A 23,638-nucleotide genomic window follows, 5' to 3' on the forward strand; every position below is an offset into this window, starting at 1 on the left:
ATAACTTTAATTTCTTAAGCCAAAGTAGCCACATTATAAACAATTTGGAAAAGAAAAAGGGAAATCCTCTTTCTAATCCTCCAATCCTAATAAAATTACTAATATTTAGTTTATTTCCTTATTATTATTATATATATTTTAAAAATAATATCATAGTAATCAAAAAAAATCCCGCTTCTTTTCTGTAAGGATAGTCTAGCATAATATGGTTAAATGCATGGGTTCTGGAATTAGACTGACCCAGTTAAAATCCTGCTTCTCCCCACTTAATAAAAGTTTGTGTGACTTTGGGGAAATCACTTCGTCTGCTTGCACCTGTGTTCCCTCCCTGCTGTCTGGCCTGAGGCCAGTCTATGGTGCAGGTGATGAGGATCATGGCGACCTCCTTCAGAAGGGCCATGGACGCACTGCTGCACTCAGTGCCCCCGACCCTGCCGCCGGCCACCGCTGACCCACGCCTCCACCAGAGACACCACGACACTCACAGGCAAGTCTGGGTCAGTCTCTTGTGTGGTCACTCCTCCTTTCTCCTGGTGTGCCCAAGGTTTTGTTGGTGCCCTCCAAGAGTCTGTTTCCTAGTCCTGTGTAAGTTCTGGCCACTCTATGGTGGGGTTAATGGCGATCTCCTCTGAGAGGGCTTAGCCATACCCAAGGCGGGAACACAGCCGTGCCCATCAGAACAAGACCCAGTGTCTCCCTCAGTCAGTCTCTCCCATCAGGAAGCTTCCATAAGCCCCTTATCCTTACCCATCAGAGGGCAGACAGAATGAAAACCACTATCACAGAAAACTAATCAAGCTGATCACATGGACCAAAGCCCTGTACTAATCTTTGTGCCATGCCGGGTAGGGTGACCCTATACAGACGGGTCATGGTGGAGGGTTCTGACAAAATGTGGTCCACTGGAGAAGGGAATGGCAAACCACTTCCATACTCTTGCCTCATGAACCCCAGGAACAGTATGAAAAGGCAAAAAGATAGGACACTGAAAGAGGAACTCCTCAGGTTGGTAGGTGCCCAATATGCTACTGGAGAACAATGGAGAAATAACTCCAGAAAGAAGGAAGAGACAGAGCCAAAGCAAAACAACACCCAGCTGTGAATGTGACTAGTGATGGAAGTAAAGTCCAATGCTATAAAAAGCAATTTGCATAGGAACCTGGAATGTTAGGTCCATGAATCAAGGTAAGTTGGAAGTGATCAAACAGGAGACGGCAAGAGTGAATATTGACATTTTAGGAATCAATGAACTAAAATGGACTGGAATGGGTGAATTCAACTCAGATGACCATTATATCTACTACTGTGGGCAAGAATCCCTTAGAAGAAATGGAGTAGCCATCATAGTCAATAAAAGAGTCCAAAATGCAGTACTTGGATGCAATCTCAAAAATGACAGAATGATCTCTGTTCGTTTCAAAGGCAAACCATTCAATATCACAGTAATCCAAGTCTATGTCCCAATCACTAATGCTGAAGAAGCTGAAGTTGAATGGTTCTATGAAGACAAGATCTTCATAGAATGAACACCCAAAAAAGATGTCCTTTTCATGACAGAAATGCAAAAGTAGAAAATCAAGAGATACCTGGAGTAACAGGCAAGTTTGGTCTTGCAGTACAAAATGAAGTAGGGCAAAGACTACAGGAGTTGTGCCAAGACAACGTACTGGTCATAGCAAACACCTTCTTCCAACAACACGAGAGAAGACTCTACACGTGGACATCACCAGATGGTCAACACCAAATACAGATTGATTATATTCTTTGCAGGCGAAGATGGAGAAGCTCTACACAGTCAGCAAAAATAAGACCAGGAGCTGACTGTGGCTCAGATTGCTGCTGCTAAGTCACTTCAGTTGTGTCCGACTCTGTGTGACCCCACAGACAGAAGCCCACCAGGCTCCCCTGTCCCTGGGATTCTCCAGGCAAGAACACTGGAGTGGGTTGCCATTTCCTTCTCCAATGTGTGAAAGTGGAAAGTGAAAAGTGAAAGTGAAGTCGCTCAGTCGTGTCCGACCCTTAGCGACCCCACAGACTGCAGCCTACCAGACTCCTTCATCCATGGGATTTTCTAGGCAAGAGTACTGGAGTGGCTTGCCATTGCCTTCTCTGATTATGAACTCCTTATTACAAGATTCAGACCTAAATGGAAGAAAGCAGGGAAAACCACTAGACCATTCAGGTATGACCTAAATCTTATACAGTGGAAGTGACAAACAGATTCAAGGGATTAGATCTGATAGACAGAGTGCCTGAAGAACTATGAACAGAGGTTCATGACATTGTACCAGGAGGCAGCAATCAAGACCATCCCCAAGAAAAAGAAATGCAAAAAGGCAAAATGGTTGTCTGAGGAAGCGAAAGGCAAAGGAGAAAAGGAAAGATATACCCATTAGAATGCAGAGTTCCAAAGAATAGAAAGGAGAGATAAGAAAGCCTTCCTTAATGATCAATGATAAGAATTAGAGGAAAACAACAGAATGGAAAAGACTAGAGATTTCTTCAAGAAAATTAGAGATCCCAAGGGAACATTTCATGCAAAGAAGGGCACAATAAAGGATAGAAACGGTATGGACCTAACAGAAGCAGAAGATATTAAGAAGAGGTGGCACCAATACACACAGAAGAAGTATATAAAAAAAGATCTTAATGACCCAGATAACCATGATGGTGTGATCACTCACCTAGAGCCAGACATCCTGGAATGCAAAGTCAAGTGAGCCTTAGGAAACATCACTAGAAGCTAAGCTAGTGGAGGTGATGGAATTCCAGTTGGGCTATTTCAAACCCTAAAAGATGATGCTGTGAAAGTGCTGCACTCAGTGAGTGAGTGAGTGAAAGTCATTCAGTCGTTTCTGACTCTTAGAGACCCCATGGACTGTCCCCGGAATTCTCCAGGCCAGAATATTGGAGGGGGTAAGCCTTTCCCTTCTCCAGGGGATCTTCCCAACCAGGGATCGAACCCAGGTCTCCCACATTTCAGGCAGATTCTTTACCAACTGAGTCACAAGGGAAGCCCAAGAACGCTGGAATGGGTAGCCTATCCCTTCTCCAGAAGATCTTCCAGACCCAGGAATCAAACCAGGGTCTCCTGCATTGCAGGCAAATTCTTTACCAACTAGCTATCAGGGCTCAATATGCCAGCAAATCTGGAAAACTCAGCAGTGGAAAACTCAGGACTGGAAAAGGTCAGTTTTCATTCCAATCCCAAAGAAAGGCAATGACAAAGAATGTTCAAACTATTGCACAATTGCACTCATCTCACATGCTAGCAAAGTAATGCTCAAAATTCTCCAAGTCAGGCTTCAACAGTACATGAACCATGAACTTCCAGATGTTCAAGCTGGATTTAGAAAAGGCAAAGGAACCAGTAGTAGATATAATGGTCATCTGAGTTAAATTCACCCATTTCACTACATTTTAGTTCACTGATTCCTAGAATATCTACGTTCACACTTGCCATCTCCTGTTTGACTACTTCCAATTGCTGTGATTCATGGGGTCGCGGAGAGTCGGACACAACTGAGCGACTCCACTGAACTGAACTGAATTTGCCTTGATTCATGGACCTAACATTCCAGGTTCCTATGCAATATTGCTCTTTACAGCATTGGACCTTGCTTCTATCAGCAGTCACATCCACAACTGGGTATTGTTTTTGCTTTGGCTCCATCCCTTCATTCTTTCTGGAGTTATTTCTCCACTGATATCCAGTAGCATACTGGGCACCTACCGACCTGGAGAATTCCTCATTCAGTATCCTATCACTTTGTCTTTTCATACTGCTCATGGGGTTCTCAAGGCAAGTAAACTGAGGTGGTTTGCCATTCCCTTCTCCAGTGGACCACATTCTGTCAGACCTCTCCACCATGACCCGCCCGTCTTGGGTGGCCCCACATGGCATGGCTTAGTTTCACTGAGTTAGACAAGGCTGTGGTCCGTGTGATCAGATAGACTAGTTTTCTGTGATCATGATTTCAGTGTGTCTGCCCTCTGATGCCCTCTCGCAATACCTACCGTCTTATTTGGGTTTCTCTTACCTTGGTCGTGGGGTATCACTTCACGGTTGCTCCAGCAAAGCATTTAACTCAGATGACCATTATATCTACTACTGTGGGCAGGAATCCCTTAGAAGAAATGGAGTAGCCATCATAGTCAATAAAAGAGTCCAAAATGCAGTACTTGGATGCAATCTCAAAAATGACAGAATGATCTCTGTTCATTTCCAAGGCAAACCATACAATATTACAGTAATCCAAGCCTATGCCCCAACCAGTAATGCTGAAGAAACCGAATTTGAAGGGTTCTATGAAGACCTACAAGACCTTTTAGAACTAACACCCCCAAAAGATGTCCTTTTCTTACAGGGAACTGGAATGCAAAAGTAGGAAGTCAAGAAACACTTGGAGTAACAGGCAAATTTGGCCTTGGAGCACGGAATGAAGCAGGGCAAAGGCTAATAGAGTTCTCCCAAGAGAATGCACTGGTCAGAGCAAACACCCTCTTCCAACAACACAAGAGAAGACTCTACACATGGACATCACCAGATGGTCAACACCGAAATCTGATTATATTCTTTACAGCCAAAGATGGAGAAGCTCTATACAGTTAGCAAAAACAAGGCCGGTAGCTGACTGTGGCTCAGATCATGAACTCCTCATTGCCAAATTCAGACTTAAATTGACGAAAGTGGAGAAAACCACTACACCATTCAGATATGACCTAAATCAAATCCCTTATGATTAAACAGTGGAAGTGAGAAGTAGATTTAAGGGACTAGATCTGATAGAGTGCCTGATGAACTCTGGATGGAGGTTCATGACACTGTACAGAAGATAGGGAACAAGACCATCCCCATGGAAAAGAAATGCAAAAAAGCAAAATGGCACTGAGGAGGCCTTACAAATAGCTGTAAAAGAAGAGAAGAGAAAAGGAAAGATATAAGCATCTGAAAGCAGAGGTCCAAAGAATAGCGAGGAGAGATAAGAAAGCCTTCCTCAGCCATCAGTGCAAAGAAATACAGTAAAACAACAGACTAGGAAAGACAAGAGATCTCTTCAAGAAAATTAGAAATACCAAGGGAACACTTCATGCAAAGATGGGCTCGACAAAGGACAGAAATGGTATGGACCTAACAGAAGCAGAAGATATTAAGAAGAGGTGGCAAGAATACACAGAAGAACTGTACAAAAAAGATCTTCACGACCAAGATAATCACGATGGTGTGATCACTCACCTAGAGCCAGACATCTTTGAATGTGAAGTTAAGGGGCCTTAGAAAGCATCACTATGAACAAAGCTAGTGGAGGTGATGGAATTCCAGTGGAGCTATTTCAAATCCTGAAAGATGATTCTGTGAAAGTGCTGCCCTCAATATGCCAGAAAATTTGGGAAACTCAGCAGTGGCTACAGGACTGGAAAAAGTCAGTTTCCATTCTAATCCCAAAGAAAGGCAATGCCAAAGAATGCTCAAACTACCGCACATTTGCACTCATCTCACATGCTAGTAAAGTTGTGCTCAAAATTCTCCAAGCCAGGCTTTAGCAGTATGTGAACCGTGAACTTCCAGATGTTCAAGCTGGTTTTAGAAAAGACAGAGGAACCACAGATCAAATTCTCAACATCTGCTGGACCATGGAAAAAGCAAGAGATTTCCAGAAAAACATCTATTTCTGCTTTATTGACTATGCCAAAGCCTTTGATTATGTGGATCACAATAAACTGTGGAAAATTCTGAAAGAGATGGGAATCCCAGACCACCTGACCTGCCCCTTGAGAAACCTGTATGCAGGTCAGGAAGCAACAGTTAGAACTGGACATGGAACAACAGACTGGTTCCAAATAGGAAAAGGAGTACGTCAAGGTTGTATCTTGTCACCCTGCTTATTTAGCTTATATGCAGAGTACATCATGAGGAACACTGGGCTGGAAGAAGCACAGGCTGGAATCAAGATTGCCAGGAGAAATATCAATAACTTCAGATATGCAGATGACACCACCCTTATGGCAGAAAGTGAAGAAGAACTCAAAAGCCTCTTGATGAAAGTGTAAGAGGAGAGTGAAAAAGTTGGCTTAAAGCTCAACATTCAGAAAACTAAGATCATGGCATCTGTTCCCATCACTTCATGGGAAATAGATGGGGAAACAGTGGAAACAGTGTCAGACTTCATTTTTTTGGGCTCCAAAATCACTGTGGATGCTGATTGCAGCCATGATATTAAAAGACACCTACTCCTTGGAAGGAAAGTTATGACCAACCTAGATAGCATATTAAAAAGCAGAGACATTACTTTGCCAACCAAGGTCCGTAAAGACTATGGTTTTTCCAGTAGTCATGAATGGATGTGCGAGTTGGCCTGTGAAGAAAATTGATTGCTGAAGAATTGATGCTTTTGAACTGTGGTGATGGAGAAGACTCTTGAGAGTCCCTTGGACTGCAAGGAGATCCAACCAGTCCATTCTAAAGGAGATCAATCCTGGGTGTTCATTGGAAGGACTGATGTTGAAGCTGAAGCTCCAATACTTTGGCGACCTCATGCGAAGAGTTGACTCACTGGAAAAGACTCTGATGCTGGGAGGGATTGGGGGTGGGAGGAGAAAGGGACGACGGAGAATGAGATGGCTGGATAGCACCACCGACTCGGTGGACATGAGTTTGAGTGAACTCCAGGAGTTGGTGATGGACAGGGAGGCCTGGTGTGCTGTGACTCATGGGGTTGCAAAGAGTCGGCCATGACTGAGCGACTGAACTGAACTGAACTGACAGGAACAGAGATCAAATTGCCAACATCCGCTGGATCACCGAAGAAGCAAGAGAGTTTCAGAAAAACATCTGCTTTATTGACTATACCAATGTCTTTGACTGTGTGGAGCACAACAAACTGTGGAAAATTCTTCAAGAGCTGGGAATACCAGACCACCTGACCTGCCTCCTGAAAAATGTATCTGCAGGTCAAGAAGCAACAGCTAGAACTGGACATAGAACAACAGACTGGTTCCAAATTGGGAAAGTACATTAAGGCTGAACATTGTCACTCTGTTTATTTAACCTATATACAGAGTACATCATGAGAAATGCCGGGCTGTATGAAGCACAATCTGGAATCAAGATTTCTGGGAGAAATATCAATAACCTCAGATACGCAGTTGACACCACCCTTATGGCAGAAAAGTGATGCTGGGCGGGATTGGGGGCAGGAGGAGAAGGAGATGACAGAGAATGAGATGGCTGGATGGCATCACCAACTCAATGGACATGAGTTTGAGTGAACTCCGGGTGTTGGTGATGGACAGGGGGGCCTGGCATGCTGTAATTCATGGGGTCGCAAAGAGTCGGACATGACTGAGCAACTGAACTGAACTGAAAGAGTCTTTTGATGAAAGTGAAAGAGGAGAGTGAAAATGTTGGCTTAAAACTCAACATTCAGAAAACTAAGATCATAGCATCCGGTCCCATCACTTCATGGCAAATAGATGGGGAAACAATGGAAACAGTGACAGACTTTATTTTGGGGGGGCTCCAAAATCACTGCAGATGGTGACTGCAGCCATGAAATTAAAAGATGTTTGCTCCTTGGAAGAAAAGCTATGACCAACCTGCTGCTGCCACTGCTGCTAAGTTGCTTCAGTCTTGTCCGACTCTGTGGGACCCCATAGACAGCAGCCCACGAGGCTCCCCCGCCCCTGGGATTCTCCAGGCAAGACTACTGGAGTGGGTTGCCATTTCCTTTTCCAATGCATGAAAGTGAAAAGTGAAAGTGAAGTCGCTCAGTCGTGTTCGATTCCTAGCGACCCCATGGACTGCAGCCCACCAGACTCCTCCATCCATGGGACTTTCCAGGCAAGCGTACTGGAGTGGGTTGCCATTGCCTTCTCCATGACCAACCTAGACAACATATTAAAAAGCAGAGACATTTGCCGACAAAGGTTCGTCTAGTCAAAGCTATAGTTTTCCAGTAGCCATGTATGGATGTGAGAGCTGGACTATAAAGAAAGCTGAATGCCGAAGAATTTATGCTTTTGAACTGTGGTGTTGGAGAAGACTCTTGAGAGTCCCTTAGACTACAAGGAGATCCAACCAGTCAATCCTAAAGGAAATCAGTCCCAAGTATTCATTGGAAGGACTGATGCTGCCACTGAAACTCCAATACTTTGGTCATCTGATGCGAAGAACTGACTCACTAGAGAAGAACCCTGATGCTGGGAAAGATTGAAGGCAGGAGGAGAAGGGGATGACAGAGGATGAGATGGTTGGATGGCATCACCAATTCTATGGACATGAGTTTGAGTAAACTCTGGGAGTTGGTAATGGACAGGGAAACCTGGTGTGCTGCAGTCCATGGAGTCGCAAAGAACTGGACACAACTGAGCGACTGAACTGAACTGACCTGACTTATACTTGATCTCTTTTTCTGTAAAATGGCAATGGTGATAATGATACCAATGTCATAAGAAGACTGAAGATTAAATGAGATTTAGACACATTATTCAAAGGTGTCTATATTGAATGAAGTATACTAACCAGTGAAGTATACAAATTCAGTACCTTTTGGATAATTCTTTCTTGTGATCTGTTGCTGGTACACTGCTTTCCCTAAAGGCCTTTAGTTCATTTGATGTTACTTCATCATGCTGTGGACAGCAAAAGAAATCACATTTTAAAAAATCAGCCATAACAATCATGAAATCAATAACATTTTTTTAAAAAGTAAATTGGCAATATATATATCAACAGTCACAAAAGTATCTACTGACTCAGATCCATTCCATTTCGTTTCACAGGAAAAACACAAAATTTTGTATATATGCACACACAGAATTATCTATTTTTAGAGACACTTAAATAAAGGACACCTAGATTTTTAAAATATAAGCTATGCTTGTATTAGATAGTAAAACTGACTGCTTTTATTCTCTTACTGATTTTTGAAATTTTCCCTAATGTGGTCATACAACTCTTTGGTTTAAAAAAAAAAAAAGTCAAAAATTGTGTTATTGTTCTAAACTTTCTTACAATCCTTGACATGAAAACTCCTAGGTATCCTGCAAGTTACAAATCAAAAATATGAAGTAAGTTGAATAAATTGTTTCCCCTTCAAAATTAAAGTGAAACATTTAGCTATGGAGTTACAAAAGAACTAAACATATATAAACCTTTTCCAAAAGATTATGTTAAAGTTGACAAACCTCAGATTCAGGTTTCTATCACAAAATATATTTACATAATATTCCATGAGGAAATTTCTATATATAGGTTGCAAGCCCACTCCAAACAATAATAATGGTTCCAAAATTACTTTCCAGATTTACCCTTGCTATTGCCATTAAAAGAGGTAACTTCTATTTACAAATTCCATGGTTGTATTATTATAATTAGTTAATATTCAATATCAATCAATATCTGAAAGAACAAAATTCTTCATCATATAATCATACAATTTCTAGAGTCAACAGTCAATACAGGCATATGCTACTAATACACTAGAAAATACCCTGGATTGGGCTGGAGCTGAGAAAATTTGGTTCCACTTTGCTAATATCTGGCTATGTGAACTAAGTCAGAGGTCTTACCTTCTTACCTCAGTTCAGTTCAGTTCAGTCGCTCAGTCATGTCTGACTCTTTGCGACCCCATGACACACAGCATGCCAGGCCTCCCTGTCCATCACCAAATCCCGGAGTTCACTCAAACTCACCTCCATCGAGTTGGTGATGCCATCCAGCCATCTCATTCTCTGTCGTCCCCTTCTCCTCCCGCCCCCAATCCCTCCCAGCATCAGAGTCTTTTCTAGTGAGTCAACTCTTCACATGAGGTGGCCAAAGTATTGGAGCTTCAGCTTTAGCATCACTCCTTCCAATGAACACCCAGGACTGATCTCCTTTAGAATGGACTGGTTGGATCTCCTTGCAGTCCAAGGGACTCTCAAGAGTCTTCTCCAACACCACAGTTCAAAGGCATCAATTCTTCGGCGATCAGCTTTCTTCACAGTCCAACTCTCACATCCACACATGACCACTGGAAAAACCATAGCCTTGACTAGATGGACCTTGGTTGGCAAAGTAATATCTCTGTTTTTGAATATGCTATCTAGGTTGGTCATAACTTTCCTTCCAAGGAGTAAGAGTCTTTTAATATCATGGCTACAATCAGCATCCGCAGTGATTTTGGAGCCCAAAAAAATAAGGTCTGACACTGTTTCCACTGTTTCCCCATCTATTTCCCATGAAGTGATGGGACCAGATGCCATGATCTTTGTTCTCTGAATGTTGAGCCAACATTTTCACTCTCCTCTTTCACTTTCATCAAGAGGCTTTTGAGTTCCTCTTCACTTTCTGCCATAAGGGTGGTGTCATCTGCATATCTGAGGTTACTGATATTTCTCCCAGCAATCTTGATTCCAGCCTGTGCTTCTTCCAGCCCAGCGTTCCTCATGATGTACTCTGCATATAAGCTAAATAAGCAGGGTGACAAGATACAACCTTGACGTACTCCTTTTCCTATTTGGAACCAGTCTGTTGTTCCATGTCCAGTTCTAACTGTTGCTTCCTGACCTGCATACAGGTTTCTCAAGGGGCAGGTCAGGTGGTCTGGGATTCCCATCTCTTTCAGAATGTTCCACAGTTTATTGTGATCCACACAGTCAAAGACTCTGGCATAGTCAATGAAGCAGAAATAGATGTTTTTCTGGAACTCTCTAGCTTTCTCCATGATCCAGCAGATGTTGGCAATTTGATCTCTGGTACCTCTGCCTTTTCTAAAACCAGCTTGAACATCTGGAAGTTCACAGTTCACATATTGCTGAAGCCTGGCTTGGAGAATTTTCAGCATGACTTTACTCGCGTGTGAGATGAGTATAATTGTGCGGTAGTTTGAGCATTCTTTGGTATTGCCTTTCTTTGGGATTGGAATGAAAACTGACTTTTTCCAGTCCTGCAGCCACTGCTGAGTTTTCCAAATTTTCTGGCATATTGAGTGCAGCACTTTCACAGCATCATCTTTCAGGATTTGAAGTAGCTCCACTGGAATTCCATCACCTCCACTAGCTTTGTTCATAGTGATGCTTTCTAAGGCCCACTTGACTTCACATTCCAAGATGTCTGGCTCTAGGTGAGTGATCGTGATTATCTTGGTCGTGAAGATCTCTTTTGTACAGTTCTCTGTGTATTCTTGCCACCTCTTCTTAATATCATCTGCTTCTGTTAGGTCCATATCATTTCTGTCCTTTATCAAGCTCATCTTTGCAAAAAATGTTCCCTTGGTATCTCTAATTTTCTTGAAGAGATCTCTTGTCTTTCCTAGTCTGTTGTTTTACTGTATTTCTTTGCATTGATCACTGAGGAAGGCTTTCTTATCTCTCCTTGCTATTCTTTGGACCTCTGCATTCAGATGCTTGTATCTTTCCTTTTCTCCTTTGCTTTTCGCTTCTCTTCTTTTCACAGCTATTTGTAAGGCCTCCTCAGACAGCCATTTCGCTTTTTTGCATTTCTTTTCCATGGGGATGGTCTTGTTCCTTGTCTCCTGTACAATGTCACGAACCTCTGTCCATAGTTCATCAGGCACTCTATCAGATCTAGTCCCTTAAATCTATTTCTCACTTCCACTGTTTAATCATAAGGGATTTGATTCAGGTCATACCTGAATGGTCTAGTGGTTTTCCCTACTTTCTTCTATTTAAGTCTGAATTTGGCAATAAGGAGCTCATGATCGGAGCCACTGTCAGCTCCTGATCTTGTTTATGCTAACTGTATAGAGCTTCTCCATCTTTGGCTTCAAAGAATGTAATCGATCTGATTTCTCATTTCTAAAACAGAATAATTAATGATCTTCAAGGGTCTTTTGGTATACTTAACAATTATTATCAAATAATAACCATTCTACCACCATTTATGTCCCTGGAACACTCTAACAGGTCAAGGATTAGAGTATTTGCTCATAATTAGATTCAGAACTTTGAACAAGAACACAAGATAATACTGTGTTTTCTTGATGTTGTATTGGCAGCACCTGGGATCTTATTTCTCCGACCAAGATTGAACGTGGGCCCTCAGCAATAAGAGTGTAGCGTCTTACTGGACTGCCAGGGAATTCCCTATACTGTGTCCTTTTTATTATATCACATTGAGCTGAACATAACAAGAGGTTGTTACAAATTGGTGATGCTAAATTTGATCAGTTGGTTAAGACGGTGTCTGCCAGATTCCTCCATTGTAAAGGTACAAGCAGTGCTTGCCTTTGTAATTAATAAGTAATCTGTGAGGTGATCATTTTAGATAATGATTTTAGCATCCATTTATGACCCTTGCCTAAATCAACTATTTTATTGGGAGTGGTAAAGTGCAAATTTTCTATCCTATCATCCTTTCTACATTTACTAGCTTTCATTCTGAAAGGAAATTTTCCCTACCCCATCTTTTACTTCCCTCCTTCCCTCTTTCCTTTCTGCCTTTTTTCTTCCTTTTGTTCCTCTGTTCTTTTTTTTTTCCTTTATGCTTTTGGAGTATCACTGTGGAAACATGGATTTAAAAAAAATAATAATTTAAAGTATTATAATCCATCACCATCATTATTCTTTTTGGATAAATTCTTATCCCAATTTTGCCTTTGCATAAAGATTCTAAAGTAAATAAAAAACATGGCAAATGTGAGGCAGGATGACCAAAGCTAAAAAACCTACAGTATTGCATACATTTATTTAGGTATTATTCATAACATTTAACAAATAGTGCAACAAGAAATTAATCAAATAGCATCTACACTGGCAGCAAAGAACTGGTAAATACTGTGTACCTATCATTCCCTTAATATTACTGAGGCAGATTTTCAAGCTTTTTTATTTTATTCATACAAAAATCTCAATTTCCCTAATGTTACTAGTTGTAAAAACAATGCCAAATGAGATGATGTTCAATAAAAACATGCCCTCTAAATTCCTTACTCTGGGTCACTGGAACTAACACATCACTAGGAGAAGGAAATGGCAACCCACTCCAGTGTTCTTGCCTGGAGAATCCCAGGGACAGGGGAGCCTGATGGGCTGCTGTCTATGGGGTCGCACAGAGTCGGACACGACTGACGTGACTTAGCAGCAGCAGCAGTACATATTTTAAAGATTATACTGCTTTCAAATTTTTTTGAAACTAAATATTCCGTATCAACTATATACCTTAATTTACTCTTACCTTTTCTATCAGAAAGTGTTGGTCTTGTTCCCAAATAAAACTACCAATTTTTCTCCTTATTTCTGTAGTAAGAAAAATAAATCCAACATTATTTTTCAAAAAGTAACTTTGTAGAATTCACTGAATTTTGTTTCGGTTTCAAATTTCTAGGTCGGCATTATTCCACTTGTATCAAAAGTACCTGAGATACTTGTTTAAAAGGAGGACTCCTATTGAACCAGATTGTTGAGGAGACGCTGGGAACTTGCATTTCTAACAAACTCCAGATGATTCCAATGCATTATGTGAATCATTGTTCTAAACTTTTTCTGCTATGATATTTTCATAAGATGTCAGTGTGTTTAGGTCAAGCATTAATAAAGATAACTGTCCAGTCAAAATAAAAGGCATAAAATTCCTGAATTTGTGAAGTGCTTAAATAATTCAATAGTTTAGTTTGTTAAACAAACGGAGGATGAGCAACATGTCTATTGGGCATGATAGTGCAGGAATTCTACAATGCTCAGCATGTCAAAGGACTGACATCATCTTAAATCAATGATCTCAGGTTTCCATAAGTAGCCCACTCAAGGATAAGAAGTTAACATTCCTCTAGACCTAAGCTACCTAGATAAATGTGGGTACATATTTCAAATGTGTAGTTAGTCCAACTTGAGACGTGCTATAAGTTTAAAATAAACACCGGATTTCAAATACAGTATCAAAAAAAAAAAGAATGCAAAAATTTATCAGTAATTTTATACTGATTATATATTGAAATAATATTCTAGTCATGTTAAATAAAACATATTCTTAATATGAATTTCATCTTTATTAACTTGTGGGTATTAGGTAATTTAAAATTAGTATATTGCTTACATTTGCCTTTCTTGGTTCTACTAGACAATCCCGGTCTAGGTGAATAATAATGCATACTTTTAATTTTTAAAAAGGAGCATGTTTTCATTTAAAATGGATTTTTAAGTCGAATACATTTTAAAGTAAGCTGTTAAACTCAAAGATTTAATAGGAGTGGTAACTTAGATCAGATAGCCATTCCATAATATAAGCTCCCTGAAGGTAGGTATTCACTGGTTTTAAGTAAACCAATTCTCCTATCCAGTCATTAATTTATTTGCATAACCATTTAGAACAATTTATTTTTTAAGTTATAACTAGGTTTTGCCAGGACATCAACTATGGAAGAAAGCCAATCCTCGAAGTTCCCAAAGCTCTTCGACAGAAATATTTTTCAAGCTTTTTCTTTTTTTAAATACTCTGCTCACTGGGAATCTGTACTATTTTCAGTCTGTCTTTCTAGGGATGGACACATACACATCAAGAAACACATTAAGAATTGGGTAATAATAAGATCTAAAAAATGGGATATTTAATGCTAGTTCATAAAGTATAGGTAGGATTTGGACAGAACAGGCTAAGAACGTGTGTTCCTAGCAGGGGGAAACTGAAAGAACCAATCTCAGAAGGAATTTATTCATTTGCTCTTTACTTCATACGGTTGCTGAAATAATTAATCTGCAAGTACTTTAAATAATATAAAAACAATACAAATACATGGATTTATTATCACGATGAATCTTGAAATATCAGTGGGGAAAAAAACAGAAAAAATAACGGGGAGAGTCAAAACTAGCAACGAGCGTATACTATATACTCACAGGTCAGATTACTTAATATATTATCCTCGAAACAACTGGGGAGAAATTGCTGGAGCCCACAAAAATTAGTTAAGTGCTGGATTCTCGCCAGTGAACAATGTGAGGACAATATTTGCTTCAGTCTTATGCACCACTGAACCCCCAGCGCCTCGGTTGAAAGGTAGAAGCTCGGTGAACGTAAGACTGAATGATACACAAATCGAGAACACACACCCAAGGCAAACTGATCCAAAGGACATGCTTTTCTGTTTATATTAAACGATATAAAACAAAACGCTCTGATGAAGAACAAACATCAGTAAAGCTGGATGACATAGCTGGATTTCGGAGTTTAACAGCGATTAAAGATCTTTGCTAACCTTTTTGCAGGCTTGCAGGAGGAAGAATGAAATGACCTAAAGCCACCGAGTTTTTTATTTCAGCATTGGCTACAGCAGAAAGATAGTAGGCGTGAAAAACTGTAGCATTATCTTCTATGTAATCAAGACTCTGATATATTCTAGGAGAAAGGAAATAATTTAGGTTATGAAATAAACAAGAATGTATTCAGCATTTCAAAAGAAAGGATAAATGAATGGAAACAGAATTATCTGTAGGTGATCAGGAGACTGGAGGGTGGAGTGGGGAGTGAAGGGGTGAGAAGGGGAGGGAGCCAGAACCGTGATCAGACCTCTGTTCTGTAAACATAATCACACTGCAATGTTAAGGGCGCTCACAGGTGTACAGATTGGAGTCAGAGCAACCTCTCAGAAAGTTCCCGTGATATCAGGGCAAGAGGCAATTTACGGTGTGTACTAAAACAGTGGCGGCAAGAACAAAGAACATTTACAGGAGCATGGTACACGGTGTTTGACCTTGGATTAATTGGATTAACAGATTAATTGGAGTAGGAGTGATTACTCAAAAATTACCAACACTTTCAGAACACAACGTTTAAGATAATAAGCAATCACACTTGGTTTAAATATACTGAATAGGAGAGTTCAAGGCATCACACGGATGTGGGAAAGTCTGCTGGAGAAACACAACTTGAAGTCGGGAAAAGACGTGAGGAGCGGGTAGGAGGCCAGGCCTCAGCGGCAGAAAAGGGCCCGCAAGCGAGTCCAGCGCGCGCCCCTGCCCCTCCCCGCACGCCCAGACGGGACTGAAAATGTGCCCGTCTCCAGTCCCCTCCCATTATCAACATTTATTAGCCGACGGCGACTCCCAGCGACAACTCCTGGTTCCGCATCCAGGTGACCTTCGGGTACCTCAGCGTGTCGGGGTGTGAGGCGTCGCAGCTGAACAAGAAGTCGGCGGCCCTCGGGTCACTGATAGTCCCCCCTTCAGCCACTGTGGAGGCAAGAGCACGGGGTGAGCCCAGAAAGCGCCCTGGGGCCGAGGTACCAGAGGGAGCAGCGGCGCTCTCTTCACCACCTCACCCGCCCCTTCTGCCCAACCTCCTACCCCAGAACTGCCTCAGGTCGCGGCTGACGCTGCCACAAAACCAACCCCGCTGCCCTTGAAACATGGCTCCGCCTCACGCTCCTCACACGCGAGGACTCGGGGGGGCGGGGCGGAAGGTGAGGTCACTGATTGGCCCCGGGTTGGAAGCCAAGCTCCCTGATTGGTTGTCAGAGCAGTGCCTCGGAAAAGCCTGAGGCACCAGGGAGAAGGTTCTGGGCTCTACGGGCTGTGCGGAGCTGCCTGTGGAGTTGTAAAGCGTCGGCTAAGCTTTTTCTGACTCAGCAGAGGAGGCAGGTGTCCTGCTTGTGAGTTTCAAGCCCTAAGTATTAACAAAGGTTTGGTGCTGTGTCATTATTTTGAAACAAAACCCATTTTATCTCTTTTAAATAAATCTTTCAGTTGGAGTCTCTAAAAGAGAATTCTTAAACAAAAATATCATTATCACATTTAAAAAGGGACTTCCCTGGTGGTCCAGTGGTTAGGACTCCACAGCTGCCTTTGCAGGCCTAAAAAGAGCAAAAAACGAAAACCCAAAAACCTTTTTTAAAAAACTTGTTTAATATACTAATGTATCACCAGTGTTCAAGTTATGTTTTTCTTTAGAGTTCCCCCACATCAATTCTGATAAGCTACATTGTTCCTGAATGGGGTCAATTTAGTCTGAAATTTTAAAAATGTTGATATAAAGTTGAGCATTGTGTGGGAAATCCAATGAACAAAGCCAGGCGGATTACAGTTCATAGGATCCCAGAGAGTCACACACGGCTGAGTGACTGAGCAAGCAGGAAACACTTCTATGATGTTTTGTAATCTCAGGCTCTGTAGCAGTGGTTCCGTTTTAATTTGTGACACTAGTTACTTGTGCCTTCTTTTCATTTCTTAGTCTTACTAGAAGTTTGTAGTTCTTATTAGCCTTTTCAAAGAACAAACTTGTGACATTTTTTATGCTTTCATATGTTTCATTTGTATATCGTTAATTGCTGCCCTTATAATTTCCTTCTACTTTTCTTGGCTTTAAATTGCTATTCTTTTTCTAATTTCTTGAAAGAGATGACTTTTTTTCATACTTTGTTTTGCTAGTATGCATATATAAGATTATCGATTTCCTTTAAACTGTTTGCCAGTGTTTCAGATGTCGTTTTTTATTATCATTCAATTAAAAATATTTTCAGATTTTCAATAGGATTTTTTTGATCCATGGGTTATTTACAATACTAAAAATTTCCAAGTTCCTGTGACTGTTTAGCTATCTTGTTATTGATACCTAGTTTAAATGAATTAAGATCAAAGAATATAACTGGTGTGATTATAATCCTTTTAAGTTTGTTGAAACTTTCCTTCTGACTGAAATATATGGTCAGAGTCCTGTGTGTGTTTACAAAGAATGTCCTGCAGCTGTTGGATGTTCTCAGATGTTGGGTACAGTGTTCTATCTAACCTATGTTCATTGAGTCAAATTTGTTAATCATATTGTCTGATTCTTCTATCAATTACTGAGAGAGGCATGTTAAAATCTCCCAAGTTATTTGCAGATTTATTAATATATTGTTAATTTTTGCTTTATATGTTGAAATTATGTTGTCAGGTACATGCACATGTATACTTGTTACTTTCTAACTGGTTGACTAATTAAGCACTTAAATATAAAAGGCAAAACTTTAAAATATGTAGAGTAAAACACAGGAGACTATCTCTGACCTGTGAGAAGAATTTTTTAAAAATGAGACAAAAGTATTAAGCTGTTGGAGAAAGTATTTGCAGTGCAGACAACCGACAGGATTGGTATCCAGGACATATAAGTAATCTTATGAATCAATGAGAGACAATCTTATACAAAAATTTGGCAAACATTTGTATAGGCATTTCACAGAAGAGGAAACTTAAAGGGATAATAAACTTTTCAAAAGATGCTCAACCACAGTGGTAATTAGGGAAATGCAAGCTAAAACCATGTGATTACATAATGTATCCACCTTACATATGTACCCTCCTACTAATAAAAATGACAAGTGAAAGTGAAAGTCGCTCAGTCGTGTCCAACTCTTTGCAACCCAGAGTTCTCCAGGCCAGAATACTGGAGTGGGTAGCCTTTCCGTTTTCCAGGGGATCTTCCCAACCAAGTGATGGAACCCAGGTCTCCCACATTACAGGTGGATTCTTTACCAGCTGAGCCACAAGGGAAGCCCTAGATTAATGGGGACTCCCACTGCTAGTGATGGTGTAAATTGGCACAGTCAATTTGACCGACTATTGAGCATTATTTACTTGAAGATGTGCATGCCCTATGTGCCGCTGCTTATTAGGTATAAACCTAGACAAATTCTTGCTCCCAATTACCGGTTCAGTTCAGTTCAGTTGCTCAGTCATGTCCGACTCTCCGCGACCCCATGAATCACAGCACGCCAGGCCTCCCTGTCCATCACCAACTCCCGGAGTTCACTCAAACTCATGTCCACAGAGTTGGTGATGCCATCCAGCCATCTCATTCTCGGTCATCCCCTTCTCCTCCCGCCCCCAACCTTTTCCCAGCATCAGAGTCTTTTCCAGTGAGTCAACTCGTCGCATGAGGTGGCCAAAGTATTGCAGTTTCAGCTTTAGCATCAGTCCTTCCAATGAACACCCAGGATCGATTTCCCTTAGAATGGACTGGTTGGATCTCCTTGCGGTACAAGGGATTCTCAAGAGTCTTCTCCAGCACCACGGTTCAAAAGCATCAATTCTTCGGCGATCAGCTTTCTTCACAGTCCAACTCTCACATCCATACATGACCACGGGAAAAACCATAGCCTTGACTAGACGGACCTTGGTTGGCAAAGTAATGTCTCTGCTTTTTAATATATTATTAAGGTTGGTCATAACTTTCCTTCCAAGAAATAAGCGTCTTTTAATTTCATGGCTGCAATCAGCATCTGCAGTGATTTTGGAGCCCAAAAAAATAAAGTCTGACACTGTTTCCACTGTTTTTCCATCTATTTCCCATGAAGTGATGGGACCAGATGCCATGATCTTTGTTTTCTGAATGTTGAGCTTCAAGCCAACCTTTTCACTCTCCTCTTTCACTTTCATCAAGAGGCTTTTGAGTTCCTCTTCACTTTCTGCCATAAGGGTAGTGTCATCTGCATATCTGAGATTATTGATATTTCTCCCAGCAATCTTGATTCCAGCTTGTGCTTCTTCCAGCCCAGCGTTCTTCATGATGTACTCTGCATATAAGTTAAATAAGCCAGGTGACAATATACAGCCTTGACGCACTCCTTTTCCTATTTGGAACCAGTCTGTTGTTCCATGTCCAGTTCTAACTGTTGCTTCCTAACCTGCATACAGGTTTCTCAAGAGGCAGGTCAGGTGGTCTGGTATTCCCATCTCTTTCAGAATTTTCCACAGTTTATTGTGATCCACACAGTCAAAGGCTTTGGCATAGTCAATGAAGCAGAAATAGATGTTTTTCTGGAACTCTCTTGCTTTCTCCATGATCCAGCAGATGTTGGTAATTTGATCTCTGTACACATATCCAATAATGTGTATGGCGGCATTGTTGCTAATAAGGATAGCAACAGAGATAATTTTAAAAATAAAACTAAGAACAACTACTTACTTATTAACAGTAGTTTGGATATTTAATTTTCATACACTGGAATACAATAAAAGTTTGAATTTAAAAAAGCTAAGGAAGATATGCAGCATGATTCCATTTATTTAAAGTTCAAAGAACAGGCATAATGAAACTATACCTTCTAGGAATACATACATGGGAAAACTAAACATATACGTAGGATGGGAAAACTATTAAACAATACGTTTGTTAAAAAAATGTATTTATGAATTATTTACAAACAGAAAAAACCAGACACAAAACATAGAATGTGATTAACTCAGGGCTGGGAGAGATACACAGGGGTCTTCAAAGGTTTTCAATACTGTTGTATTTCCAAAGCTAGATAGTGAATTAATGAGTGGGATTTTTTTTTTGTATTATTCTCCAAACTGTATATTGCATTACATATACTCTTCGGAATGTATTTTACAAGGCATTTTCCTTTTGAGGTTCTCGCCTCAGTGAATCCCAACACACTGACTGGAGCCTCTTTATCCTCTACTTCATTTTTTGGTTATTATCAGCCTCATCTCCTGTGGCATGAGAGAAAACAGTATATAAGATAGCTCCAGTCATGCTTAGCGAAGACTATTCTGAGCCTGGGCTTCCCAGGTTGCACTAGTGGTAAAACCCACCTGCCAATGCAGGAGACATAAGATACGCAGGTTTGATCCTTGGGTCAGGAAGATCCCCTGGAGGACAAAATGGACAGAGCAGCCTGGCAGGTTATAGTCCATGGGGTCACAAAAGAGTTGGTCATAACTGAAATGATTTAGCACACATGCATTCAGTCTGTTTCTAGCAGGGCAGTCCTATATTGGTGTTTTATAATTCATACTCCTTAAAAAATTCCTACTTTTAATTGTAATCTGAGTTCTCAGTAACTGGGTTGTTCAAATTACTCAATATAGAATAACCAATTATCTGGGAAAACTGTGGGAAAATTTGTGTCATCTATGTTGAGACAAATACTGGAAAGCTGAAGTAGCATACCTGAAAAAGTATTAAAGGTTGATTGATTCCTACAGATAGTGGAAAATATGTATTCACCTGTGGCCTGCTGTAATTCCCCAGGGAGGCCTGGCAAGCTGTGACTCATGGGGTCACAAGGAGTGGGACACAACTGAGCGACTGAACTGAACTGAACTGATCTGAATAAAACATTCACTATTTTCTTTCCCTTTTTAAAAAGCACTTTATTGTGGTATAATATACTTCTCATAGAAGTTGCCAATTATCTTTGTAGTTCACTTATTTATAGTATGGGCTTCCCTGATGGCTCAGCAGGTAAAGAATCTGCCTGCAATACAGGAGATGGCAGGTTTGCTCCCAGGGTCAGGAAATGGCTACCCACTTCAGTATTCTTGCCTGTAGAATTCAGAGGAGCCCAGGCAGGCTGTAGTCCATGGGGCTGTAAAGAGTCAGACGTGACTGAGCAACTAACCTTATTTGTAGTATATTTGTGTGGCTATGCAACCATTACCACAAAACATTCATTTTTAAGAAATACATTTTCCAAGTCTAGATTAGAATTTATATTCATTGCTACTTATCTTTCATTTTGTCCAACTTAATCACATCTTTTCCTTTGAATTTTCTCCTCCTTTACTGGTGAATGTTGACCTCCCTTTTCTCTGAACTCTGTAGCACTTGTCTGTCCCAAAGGCCAGACTTTACATGTCAGTTATCTAGAACTTTGCCTGTATATGACTTAACTAGACCCTCATCTTTCCTCCAAATTCTTTGTCATATTACTTGAGGGTTTTTTTTTAAACCATAGTGCCTAAAATCGCACCATTAGAAATATTTACTTATTTATATGGACTGTATATTAGCTACTAAGTAGTATTGTGTTGATGTTAAGTTTTCTGAATTTGATAATTTAGTACTGTGATTATGTAAGAGAATATCTTGGTTCTTAAAAGATACTTGCTGATGTATTTAGGAATAAGAATCCTAATGCCTGCAACTTATTCTAAAGTAGTTGAGCAAAAATGACATTAGTCATAATTATAGACACACACAAAATCATATGGGGTGGATGTCAGGAAGAGAGACTAAGAAAATATGGCAAAATGTTAATGATTGGTAATGTAGGTGGAGAGTATATGGGAGTTTACCATAGAAGTATGCAATTTTTCTCCGTTTAAAGTTTTTTTTTTGTTTAAGATTTAAAAAAGAGAGAAATCATGTTCCTTTAGTTCAGTGGTTCTCTGCCCTGGACACATTAGTAAGCTTTTAGAAACTGCGAATGCCTGGGCCCCAATTACTAGAGATTCTTATTTAATCGGTCTTAAATAGGGTCTGGGCACCTGAATTTCTTTTAAGTCCTCTAGGTGAACCTTTTTTTTTTTCTTTTTATACTTTTATATCCTTCAAAACATCTAGCAAGGTTCCAGGTACAGAATAGGTCTTTATGTCCATTCTAAAGGAGATCAATCCTGGGTGTTCATTGGAAGGACTGATGCTAAAGCGGAAACTCCAATACTTGGCCACCTCATGCGACGAGTTGACTCACTGGAAAAGACTCTGATGCTGGGAAGGATTGGGGGCGGGAGGAGAAGGGGACGACAGAGAATGAGATGGCTGGATGGCATCACCGACTCTATGGACATGAGTTTGAGTGAACTCCGGGAGTTGGTAATGGACAGGGAGGCCTGGTGTGCTGTGATTCATGGGGTCGCGGAGAGTTGGACACGACTGAACGACTGAACTGAACTGAACTGAACATTCCGGTTTAAATGAATTCATTTTTTAAAAAAACATTTCTTAAATGTAGCCATAACATGTCATGGCTGTTTGCCCAAATCAGCAGTTACAAATGTATGTATATTGTGTATTCCAACACTACATAAATAATACCTGTAGTGTAGGTATCCTTCCACTATGACAGATAGGATAGGGGGCTTTTACCTTGCCAGAAGAGCTGTGCTGATTGTAATTTTAGAGGGCCGTGCTGCAGATCCTAAGCACCGCTCCCTTGCCCTCCATCCCTCCCCAACAAACTGTCAGATAGAGAGAATGAAGCCCAGTTAGATGGGACTTCCGTGGAAAGGAGACAGGGATGGTTCCTCAAGGGTGCTGCTGAGGTTAGTAATGTTTAGAAAGAAGGAGCAAGCTATAGAATTAATATATTGGAGAGTACAGATGAAATACACTGCTGTTTAAATTATAGGCAGGAATGTTTACAAGGACATAGTCAAAAGTAAATGGATATATTTAAATATATTTGAATACAGAAAAACAAGTTATCCAAGATAGGTAAAGCAAAAAAAAAGAAACTGAGAAAGAGTCAGAGATTAGCTGGACTAAAAAAGTATCTTTAGAGAATTCAAGACCAGATTATAAACTAGCCTAGCCCATCTTAATTTTTAAATCTCAGGAACAGTTTTCTTTTAATTAAAGTAACAGCTTCCAGGAAATAAATGTTTTGTAAAATTTACATAAGAGCATAATTAAATAGGAAGAAGAGTGCACATCTGAAAATAATCTGTTAAGAGTCATTATGTTGGAGAATAAGGACCGCATGATAGAATTTCTGATCATGTTTGAAAAGGGTTCCTGAACATCACAAACTCAAGTTGCATTTTGCTCTGGTAAAAAAGGATGATGAGCATGCTCATGAAAGTGGCGCCTGTGTCATAGTAGACCCCAGAGAATTAGAATCACATCTCAAAAAGCTCCAATGAAATTCATTTAGAATACTGAGGATGGAATTCAATTTGTGAATCCTCTTTTCATTTTCCAGAGTTCCCCATACAG

General features: G+C 40.5%; 1 protein-coding gene across 1 annotated transcript in view; it reads right to left on the reverse strand.

Moving 5' to 3' along the window:
• Window positions 1-16,348, reverse strand: part of TERB2 (telomere repeat binding bouquet formation protein 2) — a 34,778-nt gene extending 18,430 nt beyond the window's left edge. The window contains exons 1-5 of the mRNA XM_055436563.2: window positions 16,282-16,348; window positions 16,086-16,167; window positions 15,195-15,334; window positions 13,178-13,239; window positions 8,546-8,631 (exon numbers count right to left, since the gene is read on the reverse strand). Of these exons, the coding sequence (XP_055292538.2) occupies window positions 8,546-8,631; window positions 13,178-13,239; window positions 15,195-15,334; window positions 16,086-16,167; window positions 16,282-16,345 (434 nt within the window). The 5' untranslated portion in view covers window positions 16,346-16,348. The remainder of the gene's footprint in view (window positions 1-8,545; window positions 8,632-13,177; window positions 13,240-15,194; window positions 15,335-16,085; window positions 16,168-16,281) is intronic.
• Window positions 16,349-23,638: the final 7,290 nt, after the last annotated feature.

This window comes from Moschus berezovskii, chromosome 9, assembly GCF_049115385.1.
Source record: "Moschus berezovskii isolate FMDL1 chromosome 9, NW_MosBer_1.0, whole genome shotgun sequence".
NCBI lineage: Eukaryota > Metazoa > Chordata > Mammalia > Artiodactyla > Moschidae > Moschus > Moschus berezovskii.